Here is a 16841-nt window from a genome sequence, read left to right as displayed (position 1 = left end):
TCAACATTTCCACCTTCTGCCTATTAGAAATAAGGCTTATATTAACATAGTGGAGGATGTGTCTTTATTATATGGTGGAGCATTTTTCAGGTATGTGCCCAGGAGTGGTATACTTGTGTCCTCAGGTAGTACCCTGTTCAATTTTCTGATGAACCACCAGAATGATTTCCAGAGTGGTTGTACCAGCTTAAAATTCCATTAACAATGGAGGACTGTTACTCTTTCTCCACATCCTCACAAGCATCTGCTGTCACCTGAGGTTTTTATCTTAGTCATTCTTACTGGTGTGAGGTAGAATCTCAGGGTTGTTTGTATTTGCATTTCCCTGATGACTAAGGATGTTGAACAATTCTTTAATTACTTCATGGCTATTTGATATTCCTCAATTGAGAATCCTTTGTTCAGCTCTGTACTCAATTTTTAAAAGGGTTATTTGATTTTCCAGAGTCTAAATTTTTGAATTCTTTGTATATATTAGATATTAGGCCTCTATCAGATGTAGGATTGGTAAAGACCTTTTCCCAATCTGTTGGTTTTCATTTTATCCTATTTACAGTGTCTTTAGACTCACAGAAGCTTTGCAATTTTATGAGGTTCATTTGTAGATTCTTGATCTTAGAGCATAAGTCATTGGTGTTCTGTTCAGGAAACATTCCCCTGTGCCCATGTATTTGAGGGTCCTCCCTACTTTATCTTCTATTAGTTTCAGTGTATCTGGTTTTATGTGGAAGGCCAAGATCCACTTGGACTTGATATTTGTAAAAGGCCATATGAGTAGATCTATTTGCATTCTTCTACATGATTTTCACCAGTTGAACCAGCACCATTTGTTGAAAATGCTCTCTTTTGCTCCCCTGCCTGGTTTTAGCTCCTTTGTCATAGATCAAGTGACCATAGGTGTGTGGGTTCATTTCTTGGTCTTTGATTTTATTCCATTGATATACCTGCCTGTCTCTGTACTAATACCATACAGTTTTTAATCACTTTTGCTCTGTAACACAGCTGGAGGTAAGAGACGGTGATTCCCCCAGCAGTTCTTTTATTGTTGCGGATAGCTTTGGCTCTCCTGTTTTTTTTTTTTTTTTTTTTTTTTTTGCTTTTCCAAATGAGTTTGCAAATTCCTCTTTCAAACTCTTTGATGAATTGACTTGGGATTTTGATGGCGATTGCATTGAATCTGTAGATTGCTTTCACCAAAATGTCCATTTTTACTATATTAAGCCTGCCAATCTATGAGCATGGGAGATCTTGCCATTTTCTGAAATTTTCAATTTCTTTCTAAAGAAACTTGAAGTTCTTGTCATACAGATCTTTCAAGATTCTCTTCATTTAGTTTGATGTTGACTACTGGTTTTCTGTATATTGCTTTAACTATGTTCAGGTATGGGCTGTGAATTCCTAATCTTTCCAAGAGTTTTATCATGAAGGAGGCTTGGATTTTGTCAAATGGTTTCACAGCATCTAATGAGAAGATCATGTACTTTTTTCTTTGTTTCTGTTTATATAGTGGATTACATTGATGGATTTTCATATACTGTACCATCTCTGCAGTCCTGGCTTGAAGACTACTTGATCAAGATGGATGATTGTTCTGATGTGTTCTTGGATTGGGTTTGCAAGAATCTTATTGAGTATTCTGGCATCCATATTCATAAAGGAAATTGGGTTGAAGTTCTCTTTCCTTGTTGGGTCTTCTTGTTGTTTAGGTATAAGTGTAATTGTAACTTCATAGAACTAATTGGGTAGTGTTCCTTCTGTTTCTATTTTGTAGAATGGTTTGGACTGTATTGGTACTAAGTATCAGACCTATGAAGGTCTGATAGAATTCTGCACTAAGCACATCTGTTCCTGGACCTTTTTTGGTTAGGAGACGTTTAGTGACTGCTTCTATTTCTTTAGGAGTGATGGCACTCTTTAGATGGTTTTTCAGATCCTGATTTAACTTTGGTAACTGATACCTGTCTAGAAAATTGTCCATGTCATCTAGATCTTCCAGTTCTGTTGATTATAGGCACTTGCAGTAGGATCTAATGATATTTGAATTTCTTCCATTTCAGTAAAGTCTCCCTTTTAATTTCTGATATTTTAATTTAGATAACTGCTCTGTGCCCTCAGTTTACTTAACAGTCTGTCTACCCTGTTGATTTTCTCAAAAAAAGAATCAGCTATTGGTTTTGTTAATTCTTTGTATAATTCTTTTTGTTTCTACTTGGTTGATTTCAGGCCTGAGTTTGATTATTTCCTGTCGTCTAGTCTTCTTCAGTGTATTTGCTTTTTTTTCTAGAGCTTTCAGGTGTGCTGTCAAGCTGCTATTGCTTGCTCTCTCCAGTTTCTTTTTGGAGGCACTCAGATCTATGAGTTTTCCTCTTAACAATGCCTTCATTGTGTCCCATAAGATTGGGTATGTTGTGCTTTCATTTTAATTCAATTCTAAAAAGTCTTTAATTTCTTTCTTTATTTCTTCCTTGACCAAGTTATCATTGAGTAGAGTACTGTTCAACTTCCATGTATATGTGGGCTTTCTGTCATTTTTATTGTTTTAAAGACCAGCCTTATTCCATGGTGATCTGATAGGATGCATAGGGTTAGCTCCAAGTGCAGATCAAAACCAGAAGGTATGGTCATTTTCATATATGGTCAGATCAATGTTGGTGGGGAAGGATCTAAACTGAATGGTCCTGGTACTTTAGGTCTGGTAACATCAGGAGGAGAGTTGGCTGGACAATCAAGCTCCAAGAATAAATTATTTTTCCTTTGGTTATACAGACTTTATAAAATGTAAATATTTAATTTAAATATGTATCTGTGTGTATATTTGTAGGGATTTCCTCCAATAATATACAAAAAATTGTTGGGAATCTTGAAGATGAACTTTCATGAAGTTTTGAGCCACTTGTCAAGTGTGCTTGGCACTGAACTGGGGTCTTCTGCAAGATCAGTGCAAGCTTGTAACAGCTGAGGCACCTCTTTGGACCTTTACAAACTCCTGAGAACAAAGAGAGTTATTGAATATTAGAAGATAAACATAAGACTATGCCCTAAGAATATGAGAAGGAAATGAAACTTTCATATTAACAGTTATTCCATATTTGGGGATGAACCATCTGACACCATTATCCCATCAATAAGTTGTCTTCTGCTAATCATCAAAGTTTTACTTTATTATTTATCTAAACCTACATGAGATCTTTCTAAAATTTACCTTTTATTTCCCTTATTCTGAGAGGACAAGTAAATGGTGTTTTACTTGTCCTAGTATTTGGTTTCCCTGATATCCATAGCCTATCTAATCTTAGGTTTTTGATCACCTGAGAAATGTCACGTATGGATAAATTTTCATGGAGTCAGTCTTATATCCAATCACGTAGTGGTTGATTACTCTCCGAACTTTTGTTTTTGTGCCAATGCATATTATAGGCAAGTCACTATTGTAGATCAAAGTGTCTTTAGCTGAGTTGGTGTTTAACTTCTTCTCTGATAGCATGCAGAGTTCTTTCCTATGTCATGAGCACTGGTCAGCTGGAATTAAGCTTTTAGGATGGTACCAGCTAGACTTCTCTGTGTTCAATCGGTTGTGTAGGTATTATCTTCAACAATAGGATTGTAATGTCAATTAGAGGAAAGAAATAAATTTCCTTGGGATAATCTGAATTGTCATTTGGTCTTTTTGTTCAACAACTCAAGATGCAACCTATTATCAGCATGGGGTTTACATTTGGTGATGAGAGATGTCTAAGTTGGCACCTCCTATTATTTGATGCTTTTCTTTGCTATTTTGACTGTGATGTTGACATCTTAGTAAACAAGAAGCACAAGGTCCAGAAAGATGAATGGACTTGGTCAAATTCTGAGAAGATTTTAAATATATTATTCTAATATTTCTTATGTGCAACTTTCTTCTGGCTGCACATGAAGTGAGCCCCACTAGTGGACATGCAGAGGTTTGGAAGTCCCTGAGAAACATAGCACTAGATCTGAATTTGCCAGTTTCCTAATTAAGAGGCCTTGCGTGGTGGCTAAATCACTTTATTTCTTTGTCATTCTTTATTCAAAAATGGGATTAACATGACATTTTGTGCTATATAGGATTTTTAATTCAAGTAAAATCAAGCTTGTGAAAGTTGAAAAGTGTTTTGCAAATAAAGCTCATTACTGAGACCCAAGCAGATTGTAGTCATGCTAATCTCCAGAAATATCTTATTACTCTTATTTTATTTCCCCAGGTGACCTTGGCTTTATGGCAGACAATGGCACCAGGTTGACAGAATTTATTCTGATGGGGTTCCAGCTTCAGGCAGAGCTACGGTTGGGTCTCTTCTTCATGTTTTTGTCCTTTTATCTCATCACCATTGTTGGAAACCTGGGCATGATCATGCTAATTCAGAGTGATCCTCAGCTCCACACACCTATGTACTTCTTCCTCAGCCATTTGTCTTTTCTAGACATTTGCTATTCATCTGTTATTGTGCCCCAGCTCCTGGAGACCTTGGGGAATAATGAGGTGGTCTTCACTTATGAGCGTTGTGTCACCCAGTTCTTCTTTTTCACCTTTTATGGTAGTACTGAGTGTTTCCTTTTGGCTGTAATGGCCTATGATCGTTATGTGGCTATATGCAACCCTCTCCTTTATGCCATGGCCATGACACCACAGACTCGCCTGGGGCTGGTTGCTTTAGCATACTCTGGTGCAATGGTAAATGGTGTGGTCCGATCTGGGTGTACATTTTCCATTTCCTTCTGTAAATCTAACCAAGTTGATTTCTTTTTTTGTGACCTCCCACCCTTGCTGAATCTTGCCTGTAGTGAGACCAAGTTACGGGAACAGGTGATCTTCCTTTTTGCTTTTTTGGTCATCATAACTAGTGTTTCAGTGATTCTTGTATCTTACCTATTCATTATCTGGGCTATTCGGAAGATTCGTACAGCAGGCGCCAAAGCCAAGACCTTCTCTACTTGTGCATCTCACATGATTGTAGTGGCTCTTTTTTTTGGAACACTAATATTCATGTACTTGAAAGGTAACATTGGAAAATCCCTCTGGGAGGACAAGATTGTGTCTGTATTCTATACAGTGGTTATCCCTATGCTGAACCCCATGATCTATAGCCTGAGGAACAAGGAAGTGAAGGAAGCTCTGAAGAAAGCTTTCAAAAGAATTACGACTTCTCAAGAAAGTTCAATTTAAGCTTCATCAGTCCAGAAGTTTCTATCTATTAGGCCTTTGCCTTGTCCTCTTTTATTTTTTTTTCTTTTTTCGGAGCTGGGGACCGAACCCAGGGCCTTGCGGTTGCTAGGCAAGCGCTCTACCGCTGAGCCAAATCCCCAACCCCGCTTTGTCCTCTTAATATATGACTTTGCTCTCAAAATTGCACTGATATATTGAAACAGAAAATGTAAGTTTGGCTTTCAGAACTTTATTAGCTCTATGATTTTGAGCAATAAAGGTTTTGTATCATTTTCTCACACAAATGCATTTCTATTGAGGATGTGGAGAAGGCTTACAGGAGAATAAATAGAGAAGGCTGAGATTATATCCTGATTGTGAAGAGGACTTGAATTCAGTTCCCAGCATCCATATTAGACTCCAAATCTGTAGATTCATGGAGATCTTCTGACTTCCATGTATACTGTCTATTTACTGCCATCCCCTCTTTCAATACAACCTATATGATTACATAATCAAAAATAAAGATAATATTTTTTCCTTATTTTATTTATTTACATTCCGGCCTTTGCCTTCACTCCCCACTGCTGGTCATCCTTCCCATAGTTCTTCATTCTATTCCATTTCCCCCTTGCCTCTGAGAGGGTATTTCCCCTCCCCACTACCAGGCATTCCCTTTCCCTGTGGCTTCATGTCTCTCAAGGATTAGGTGAATATTCTCCCATTAAGGACAAACCAGGCAGTCATCTGCTATATATGTGTCTAGACCTTGACCTAATTCATGTATGCTGCCTGATGCATGTGGCTCAGTCTCTGGGATTCCCATGGATCCAAGTTAGTTAAGACTGCTACTCATCCTGTGGATTTGCCCTGGCTTTTGGTTAGTCCTTTCCCTAATTCAATCATAAGGAATGATCAGTCCAATAGGAATCTTCAATCCAATGGTTGAATGTAAGTATCTGAACCAGTCTTGGTCAGCTGTTCATAGGGCCTCTAAGAGGTCAGCCATGCTAGGCTCCTGTCTGTAAGCACATCATAGCATCAGTAATAGTGTCAGGCCTAACGTGCTCTGTCACTCCCCATAAGATGAATCCCAACTTGGGCTACTTTTCATTTAGTCTCTTCTTCATTTTTGTCCCTGTAGTTCTTTTAAACAGGAACAATTCTGGGTCAGAAATTTTTGACTGTGGGTTGGTAACCCAGTCCCGCTTCTTGTGGCCCTGTCTATCTACTGAGGGTGGGCTCTTTGATTTCCTTCTCCCACTTTGGGCATTAAAAAGAAAAATTTCTGACTTCTATGATTAAAAATTCAGTGCTGAGTCTTAGCTACTTTACTATTTCATATAAAACTCATTTTTTGTACCTAGAACAATGACAAATTATAATATATTTCTTATGTGATTAAGATAAACTTTGATTATGGATGGTGAAACAAATAATAATATTGGACAAAAAGTGAACATTCACTCATAACCAAGTTAGGTAATTTTCATATCAAAGTATAAGTAGCTAAAAAACAAAAGGAAGCTTGGATAGGAAGAAGTTATGATTGAGGAATGCTTAGCTACAGTAAGTTTTTTCCTTTTTTAAATTCCAAGAGAGGATATATCAAGATATAACATAATAAAAGGAAGAAATAATAGTTTAGATTAATATTGGAAATAGTTAAATCTTGATGTATGGTTGTACTGAATAGCAGATATAGCATTATATTGTTTCTTGATCACCAAAGTTTAGATGTTTTATTTGTCCCTTAAAATTATTTATGGATGGATGCTTCAATTAATCCAGGTTGTTTACTACTCTGTAGTGGTGGACACCACTATTTTCTCTCATCTCCTCTAGACATATTCTTTATTGTTAAAAAACAGAGTAGAATGAATCTATCACCTTTTAATGACCTCAGCAATCTTCGAGAAATATTACTTGGGGATATCTCCATGGAGGCTTTACAATCTTGTTCATCATTTCAGCAAATATTTAGAGGCTACTGTGTATTAGACATGATGTTTGATTTGAACGTGGTGCTAAATAAAATGTGTTATCCTGAATGGAAGTTGAAACCTAGAGAATAGTCAGATATTAGACTGCCACACAGGAAATTAATTTTTACAGGTCTGGAAAGTGGAAAAAAATCACAGGACTTTGTTGAATGGTATTTTGAGGTCACAATATACTGGTATGAGTTTTAAAAAAAATCCTCAGAGAACTAACAGGTAGGCAGAAATCTAATGAATTAAGTACATTGTCTTCCTTAGTAGTTAAGACTGTATCAGACTGGGATAATTGTGAATGCAAAAATTCAGTGAAATTGAATGCTCTGAATTAAAACCAGAGTGAGGGGATTTTAGTGTACTATACAAATGGTGGATTCAGGAGAAAGCTAGATACAGAGCCTTGCAAGTTTTCTTAGGGATTTGTGAATTTCATTCCTTGGGCAGAATAGAAAATGATAGTTATGAATTTTCAAAAGCCCTCTTTCCTGTAGTTGGTTGGTTTGGAAAGGAGGCTAGTGGTGATGGAGATAGAGGAAAATAGGCTCAATATGTCTATGCTAGTGCAAAGTGATGTATTTCTATGAGATACCATATAGTGCTTCTCATATTACTTTTAGTAAAAGGGAAACTAGGAGGCAAATGACTATGATGTGGAATTATTACTGATTCTTAGCAAGAAAGTAACATTGACAAAATATAATTTGATGACATCTGCCTTTGCATTGGTGCACATCCATTTGCATAATGTCAGGTATTTCTCAGGTACATAGACTATGCCAGTTTTGATGGTTTGAATCACATGCATTTGAGTATTTGGTCCATAAAGAGGGGCACTATTAGGAGGTATGGCATTGTTGCAGGAGGTGTGGTCTTGTTGGAAAAAATGTGTCACTGTTGTGGTGGGCTTTGAGTTCTCTAATGCTTAAGCTATGCCAAGTATGGCACACGGTCTATTTCTGTTGTCTTTAGAAAAAGATATAGTACTCTCATTTTCTGTAGCACCATATTTGCTTGCATGCTGCCATGCTTTCCTCCATAACGATAATTGAGTAAACCTCTGAAACCACAAGCTAGTCCTATTAAATGCTTTTTCTGTTTAAGAGCTACTGTGGTCATGGTTGCTCATTACAACAATGATACCACAACTAAGATAAAAGTTGATACAAGGAATAGGGTATTGCTCTGAGAGCCTGGCCATACATTTGTTTGGAGGAAGGTGAATTCTAGGAGTTTGATTAGAAAGGCTAAGGGGCACTTAATGGTCTATCCTAGTGGGAACATGGAAGACAGTGGTGCTGAGGGTGCTTTGAACTCTAGGGGGCCTGGCTCAGTAGGGTTCAGAGAAGAATGTTAATATTTGACTTAGAAACTGTTCTTGTGATATTTTGGCAAAGAATTTCACTACCTTTTGCCTTTGTCTGAAAAGTTTGCCTGATGCTAAAGTGAAGAGTCTTGTATTAATTGCCTTGGCATAGGAAATCTCAAAATAGCCTTGTATAGATTCTGTCTTATGGTTATTAATGTTTCCTCATACAACAAGTGCTTTGATGAAAAGAAGCAAGCTGAGCAAGGAAAAACATAAAATGTATGGTTCCAGAAAAGAGGCACCAGGAAGTAGAATTGAGTTAAATCCTGAGTTCAAGGAGATAATCAGAATAAAGATACTAAAAGGAATAAAAGGAGTGGTGACCTTTATAAAGGATCCCACTCAGTAGCAAAACTTCCAGCCTGTAAAAAGGAATAATGATAATGATAATAATAGTTAAGACCTGGAATGATGGCATGTGCCTTTAATTCCACCCTGAAATCTAGAGGCAAAGGCAAAGAGATATCTGATTTCAAAGCCAGTCTGACCTATAAAAAAAAGTTCCAGGACAACCAAGTTTAGGCCGGGAAAGAAACCACGAAAAAGAGAAAGCAGGTTAAGATGTAATTGAAGAAGTGGGCCATGTTCCAGGGTCAGCAAGAAGCAGAACTTGGCAGGTTCAGAAATGTGGTTCTGACTTTAGGGTCAAGGATAGAAGAAAGGGGTTATGGAATCTTCCTCTGTGACAAAAGAAAGGTGTTGAGGCCAGGTGTGTGTCAGGGATGTACCTGCATGGAGGGCCAAAGAGCCCATTGTGTGAAGTTGGAAAGGTGAATTCTTGATTGCTTTGGAGATTTCAAGGGGTTCGAAATGCCAGAGCCATGAAATTCCTTCCAAGGAGGAAAGCTGCTAACATGATGTAAAATCAGCCCAAAAGTAAGAAGTGTGTTGCAGTCAACAAATCTGAATGGAGATAGACATGGGAAGAATGTTTTTACATCAGACATGGAGATGCATAATTTGGAGTTTATCCTTCTGTTTTTTTGTCTTCCTTTGGTCCAGTGTTCCCTCATTATGTTCTCTCCTCTACTTTTTGGAATGATAATGTATATCCTGTCTCATTATTTGTGGAAGTATGTGATCTCTTCTTTTATTTTGATTTTATAGGGGATTATAGTTAAGAGATCACAAAATTCTCAGGAGATTTTTAACTTTGGATTTTTAAAAAAGGCTTATTTATTTATTTATTTATTTATTTATTTATTTATTTAATGTATTTGGGTACACTGTAGCCTTCTTCAGACACACCAGAAAAAGGTATGAGATCCCATTACAGATTGTTGTAAGTCACCATGTGCTTACTGAGAATTGAACTCGAGACCTCTGGAAGAGATGTCAGTGTTCTTTTTGTTTGTTTGTTTATTTATATTTACACTTCAGATTTTATTCCCCTCCTGAGCCACCTTTCAACTGTTCCACCTCCCAAATTCCTCCCCCAACAACCTGCACAAGGATGTCCCCACCACCAGCCCCACCATACCTCTAAACTTCTTGGGACCTCCAGTCTCTTGAGGGTTAGGAGCATCTTGTGTGACTGAACACAGACCCAGGAGTCCTCTGCTGTATATGTTGGAGGCCTCATCTCAACTGGTTTATGCTGCTTGGTTGGTGATCCAGTGTCTGAGAGATCTCCGGGTTCCAGGTTAATGGAAACTGCTGGTCCTCCTACAGAGTTGCCTTTTTTCTCGACTACCTCCACATTTTCCCTACATCAACAGAAGGGTCAGCAGCTTCTTTTCATTGGTTGTGTGTACATATCTGCATTCGACTCTTTCAGGGGCTTGTGGGTCTTTTGGAGGGCAGTCACAATAGGTCCCTTTTTGTGAGTGCACCCCTCCCCCCCATATCTTCAGTAATGGTGTCAGGTCATTTTAAATGGTGATATATTTGAGGACTTTTGATGCTGGACTAAATGCTTTTTGTATTGTGTTATGCGTATAAACCTATGGGGTCAGGGACTGGGATTTGTTGGTTTGATTTTGTATAGCCCCTATAGACTCATATGTTTGAATGTATGGCTTATAGGGAGAGGCATTATTGAGAGGTGAGGCCTTCCTTGTAGGAGTCAGTGTGGCCTTGTAGGAGTCAGTGTTGCCTCCAAAGTAGTGTTTCAGTGTAGAGGTGGCTTGGAGAGCTCCTATGCTCAAGCTCCTCTCAGTAGGCAAACAGTCTATTTCTTCTGCCTTCAGATCAAGATGCAGAAGCATAGCACCCTCTCTGCGTACATGCTGCCATACTTCCCACTGTGATGATGTCAGACTAAACCTTTGAAACTACAAGCTATCTCCAATTAATTTTTTTCCTTTATAAGATTTTTTGTGGTTATGGGGTCTATTCACAGCAATAAAACCCAACCCACAACACCGTTTTCAAAATGGTTATTTTCTTTAATTAATCTCCTGTTCTATGTATGCTATGCTATGATAAGGACCTAAAGAAATCATTAATTTCTGAAAAATTTTAAATAAAAAAACAAATGTACAAAATATTAGCCTAAGGTGTTTTTTAGTAGTAGAAGGATTTAGTTACCCTAATTTCCCACCAATTTCTATTTTGTAAGTATAAACCAACTCTACTAATGGTTGAATCATATTATATAATAAATGTTTATAAAAACATCTAAAATGGAAAAAGTGAATGATTTTCTTAGTATTTGGTCCATGTACAATTGCTTCTAGAATACATAAAAGTAAAATGAATTTTTAGTTATTTTAGATACTGCTTTATTTATGGAAATGAATGTTTTCCCTCCATTCATTTATCAGTAATATGCTCACACAGTTCCCACAGAAGCCAGAAGACAGTACTGGATTCCCTGGAACTGGAGTAGTAGATTGTTGTGAGTTGTTGTATGGATGCTGGAAACTGAGCCCTAATCCCTATAAGAAGAGGAAGTTCTCATAACTACTGAAAAAATCTGCCCAGCCACAAGAGTCTGTTTGCTTAATTTCCAAGAGGGAGAGATAAAAAAGTAAACCTTCAAACTGAACTTTTAAAAATTGGCAATGACAAACCTCTATATTCTTCTCATCATTCATAAAATTCTAATATGTATCACTTACAATGGTTGTGATTACATGTACAAGATCAGCACAGTAACAAAGTAGTCTATATCCCAGCATAGATTGAAGAGGGGTGCGTGAAATTCCACTCCTAGTTGAGGAGCTATTGATGGATGTCAGGGGAGGGAGAAAAAATTGTGACTGTGAACCCTGAAAGCTACACAATTTCCTATAGATGATCCTATGCCCCTGCATAGAAAGGCAAAACTAAGAAAAATCAGTAATTGGTATGTACTCACCTAATAAGCAGATACTAGCAAAAAAAGCACAGAATTCCCAGGATACAATCCACCGAGCTCAAGAAGGCTAACAGACTGAAGGGTGTAAGTGAGGATGCCCCATTCCCACTTGGGAGTGAGAAGAAAGTAATCAATCATAAGAGAGGGAGAGGGATGGAATTGGGTGGAAAATGCATCTAGAAGGGGAAGAGAGGAATGTAATCAGGTATTGGAGTTGGGGGGAACAAGACTGAAGCTCTGAGGTCCAGCAAAAGAATCATAACTAGCAACCTCAGGAGCTAGGATGTGGAGGAACCCTCAAGAATGTATCAGAGACCTGGGAGGTGAGAGACTCTCAGGACTCAAAGGGAGGGACCTTAGATGAAATGTCAAACAGTGGGGCGAGAGAACTTGTTGAGTCTACCTCCAGTAAAAAGGACATCCTTTGGACAGGACATCAAGTGGAAGGATGGTGTTGGCATTCCACAATGCAAAACTCTAACCCATAATTGTTCCTGTCTGAAACAACTGCAGGAACAAAAATGGGAAGAGCATGAGAAAAAGGAGGTCTAGTGACAGACCCAAATTGAGATTTGGTTCAGTGGGAAGCCCCAAAGCCTGACATTATTACTAGTGCTGTGGTGTGCTTGCAAACAGGGGTCTATCATGACTGCCCTCTGAAAGGCCCAACAAGCAGCTGAAAAAGTCAGATGCAGATATTTACACCCAACTAATGGACGGAAGACAGTAAACCTTCTGGTTTATTTAGGGAAAAGCTAGAAGAAGTTGAGGAGGGAGGCAATCCCAGAGGAAGATCAGCAGTCTCAATTAACCTGGTACACTGAGCCACCTACCAGGCAGCATTAACTAACTGATATGGCACCCAGACACATATACAGCAGAGGACTGCCAGTTCTGGACTCAGTCACAGAGGATGCACCTAAACCTTGAGAGACTTGGACTCCCAGTTTGTGGAGATATCTGGTTGTGTGTAGGTGGAGTGCAGACATCCTCTTGGAGAAGGGGTAGGGGATGGGAGGGAGGTGTGGGATAAGAACAGCCAGAGGGTAGACTGGGATGGTAATAAAGTCTGGACTGTAATGGTTAAGAGCACTGATTACTCCTTCGGGTTCTGAGTTCAATTCCCAGCAACTACATGATGGCTCATAACCATCTGTAATGGGCATTAGATGCCCTCTTCTGCTGTGTCTGAAGATAGTGATAGTGTACTCATATACATGAAATAAATAAATCTTTAAAGAAGAAAAAATGAAAATAAAAAGTAAAAATAAAAAGATAAGAATGTTTAAATGAAAGAAAAATAGAGCGCTAATACCTTAATTGTATAATTTTCCTATCTGTCTGTCTATCATCTATCTATCTATCTATCTATCTATCTATCTATCTATCTATCTATCTATCTATCTATCTATCTTAATTTAAATGAATGAGTAAAGGATATGAGGTCATAGTAATTAGATCATTCTCATTGCAAGAAGGACTTAATGGGAAATGAAGGCATATAACCCATACAATTCGTGATCTTGTTCTTTTTAAATAATTGCCTGTAGATCTTTGTGTATGGAGTACAAGACAAATAGTTTGGCTTTGGGATCTGGGGCTGAAGAACAGTCATCTTTACTTTGTGACAGGGACCAGGTACCTTGTTAAGAAGCCAACAAGGCAATATATAACTCTCCTTAGAGACCATTTTAATCACTGTATGGGGATCTCAGAGTATTTTTAGCCACAATTAGTATCTTCTCTTAAATGTGTTTGTGTTAGACTTAGAAGCATATTAAGAAAGGCTTTTCTCCAACCTCTGCATGTAGTTGAACTACACTCAGAATGAAGAATGTGTTCTGCCCAGAGTTAGTGGATTCTGGTAGGGCAGATGGCTAGAAAGATCTCAAGAGTTATTGTAGAAAGACAATCATGTGTTTGCATTGGTTAATATGGTATGAGTGCACATGTGTGTGTGTGTGTGTGTGTGTGTGTGTGTGTGTGTGTGTGTGTGTGAATTTAAATACAAGGGGCATTGAGGAGCTAATATTTTCTTAGGTAACTAATAGCGTGGGAAGTCAACAGAAGTCAATAAACCTCTTGCTGCTTAGGACAGCATTGCCTCCATTATAACTTTAAGATAACTTTCCATCCAGGTTAGTGGAGCAAAAAAATGACTTAATTTATACTAAGAAAAAGTAATGGATAAAGAGAAAAGAGTATCAGTAGGTAAAGTCAAATTTGAACAAATTGGCTTGTTTCTCTTGATTGATACCCAACCCAACAACCTGAACCAAATTTCTTTATCATTCTTACCAGTACATTGGTTCAGCTCCGTCCTGGCTACCAAAGATTTATGTTTTAATGTTGTTCATTACCTTGTCTTCCCTGCTTCACTGTGATTCAGCCAAATGACAATCTTTTCTCTAGGTTCAAAGCCTCAGTGCCTGCATTACCATTTGAGTTAAGTAACAGCTATTGAAAGAAATGAAGAAAGCTTGTGAAATTAGTATCAAGGTAAGCAATTTTTATGTGTACAACTTTGTATTCAATGGCAATTAGACTATTTTCTAGCTGTGCTGTCTTGAGCTTATATTTAAATGTGGTCTCAGTTGCCTCATCCATAGGAAGAAGAAAATTCACTTACAAAGTGGCTATGATGATGAAATGAATACATATCATGCAGAGTACAGTTATCAATGCTTTTTACTGTTAATATTGTTCTTGTAAAAAGCTATTTTTATAAAAATCAACAGTTTCTTTCTGTTAACTAGAAAATCTTAAGGTTAAGAGTAGAAGTATAAAATCTAGAAAAACATGAAAATCATTGATATCTTTAGGTGTATTCAATTCAATTCTCATATTTAGGGTATTTTCTGATTTTGCAACTGGAATATAATGACAATATTGTTCTCTTTTTGTAAGATGTTTCATATCTTATTTAATAACTTCATTTTATAAAGCATATTAAGCTCTTACTGAGAGCTTAACTTGTAGGGGACATTCAGTGTCTGGAGAAGAATAACGGAGTTATCCTTCTTGTAAAGCCTGTGATCTAAATAGTGATTTGCTGGTAATATAAGCAGGGGGAAGGACTCTGGAGACAGAAAAAAGTAAGGTCATCTAGGCAGAAGTGATGCTCTGTCTGAAGCACAGAGACATAAGAGAATGTAGGACTTACCAATGCTGCCAATAATTTAGTATATCCAGAGAAATTGTGAGAGAATAAGTTGTCACTATGTGTGTTAGGACTGGTAAGTAAATAGGTACGTAGGAAAATAAGTAGGGGCATTATTGTAGATAGTTCCAGTATATTGAAGAGGCTAAGTAATATCATGTCCTTGACAGTTTTCCATGGATAGATATTGGTCAAAGGGACATCCATGATCAAATTAAAGTTTTATAAATAACAAGATTTTAATTGATATCTGAATTTTAAAAAATGGCACTAATTGGTAAAAAAGCTAATCTGACTATGTGAGATGAATAAGGTAAAAAATAGGGGATAAGTTATGATCATCAAGGAGAAAGAAGTTCAGAGTCCTGAGATGGTCAAATACATGGTAGGAAAATGACCACAAGTCAGCTGTACGAGCTCTGTTGAATCACAGGACTCATATAGCTAATTTGCATTTCAAGTGGGATTACACATTCTCTTGTGCATGCATTCTCATGTGTTTTACTTTTCCCTCAATACCCTAGGATGACTACTACAGAACTCTCTTGGAAGACAGAAATTGAAACCCACTATTTAGGAAATCCTTTCTCTGGTACCTATATTCTTTCCATATATTCAAAAATTGTTCTTGCAGGGGCATCCAATGTTCAGCATCCTGTCTTGTTTCTTATGCTTGCTTAAGTACCAGTGGCTTCATGGACAAGGTGAACCTCACTTTGGTGACAGAGTTCTTCCTCATAGCATTCACTGAGCACCCTGAATGGGGGCTCCCTCTTTTCCACCTATTTTTATTTATCTATTTTTTTACTTTGCTGGGGAACTCAGGTATGATTTTTTTGATTCGCACGGATCACAGGCTTCACACCCCAATGTACTTCCTTCTAAGTCACCTCTCTTTCATGGACATCTGCTACTCCTCTGTCACTGTTCCTCAGACAATGGCTGTGTTGTTGGAACATGGGGCTGCTTTATCCTATGCACGCTGTGTTGCTCAGTTTTTCCTGTTTACTTTCTTTGGATCCATTGATTGCTACCTCTTGGCACTCATGGCTTATGACCGTTATGTGGCTGTATGTCAACCTTTGCTTTATGTTACCATCATGACACAGAAAGCTCTTCTAAGTTTTGTGGCTGGGGCTTACATTGCTGGCCTCCTCAGTGCCTTGGTGAGGACTGTCTCAGCATTTACCCTCTCTTTTTGTGGAAACAATGAGATCGACTTCATTTTCTGTGATCTTCCTCCTCTGTTAAAGCTGACCTGTGGTGAGAGCTATATCCAGGAATTGGTGATTATTGTATTTGCCATTTTTGTCATTCCTGCTTGCATGGTGGTGATTGTAATTTCCTATCTGTTCATCATTGTGGCTATTCTGAGGATCCCTTCAGCAGGAGGCCGCGTCAAGACCTTCTCAACATGTGCTTCCCACCTCACTGCAGTGTCACTCTTCTTTGGCACTCTCATTTTCATGTACTTGAGAGATAACTCTGGTCAGGCCTCAGAAAAAGATAGAGTTGTGTCTGTATTCTACACAACAGTAATTCCCATGTTGAATCCTCTCATCTATAGCTTGAGGAACAAGGAAGTGAAGGAAGCACTAAGAAAAATTTTCAACAGAATCAAGATTCTCTAATCTCTTCCCACCTTAGGAGTCCCAAGAAGAATTTATTCTCAAATGCCAGCACTTTAGGAATTTTTTATTTACACTATGCCCAATGTTTAAATGTGTATATTATAATACATGGTTTTATTAAAAGTGAGAATTTTTAACTCCAGGGAGAGACAAGAAGAAATGGAAATGTCAGCTGTAAAAGAGATTTGAGTATGGTCTATGTCTCTCAGAACATATGCAATC

General features: G+C 37.9%; 2 protein-coding genes across 2 annotated transcripts; both read left to right on the top strand.

The window, feature by feature from the left end:
- The first annotated feature begins 4237 nt into the window (after positions 1-4237).
- Positions 4238-5185, top strand: Or9i16 (olfactory receptor family 9 subfamily I member 16). The gene has a single exon (NM_001001277.1). The coding sequence runs from the start codon at positions 4238-4240 to the stop codon at positions 5183-5185; it is 948 nt and encodes a 315-aa protein (NP_001001277.1).
- A 10498-nt stretch (positions 5186-15683) lies between these two features.
- On the top strand, positions 15684-16619 carry Or9q1 (olfactory receptor family 9 subfamily Q member 1). The gene has a single exon (NM_001000261.1). The coding sequence runs from the start codon at positions 15684-15686 to the stop codon at positions 16617-16619; it is 936 nt and encodes a 311-aa protein (NP_001000261.1).
- Positions 16620-16841: the final 222 nt, after the last annotated feature.

Source organism: Rattus norvegicus, chromosome 1, assembly GCF_036323735.1.
Source record: "Rattus norvegicus strain BN/NHsdMcwi chromosome 1, GRCr8, whole genome shotgun sequence".
NCBI classification, from domain to species: Eukaryota; Metazoa; Chordata; class Mammalia; order Rodentia; family Muridae; genus Rattus; species Rattus norvegicus.
The sequence above is the reverse complement of the archived record's forward strand: the minus strand, read 5'-3'. Positions and strand labels throughout refer to the sequence as shown.

What these genes read in the sequence shown, in the direction of transcription:
- Or9i16 (NM_001001277.1), top strand. Translation starts at nt 4,238, where the DNA reads ATGGCAGACAATGGCACCAGGTTGACAGAATTTATTCTGATGGGGTTC.
- Or9q1 (NM_001000261.1), top strand. Translation starts at nt 15,684, where the DNA reads ATGGACAAGGTGAACCTCACTTTGGTGACAGAGTTCTTCCTCATAGCA.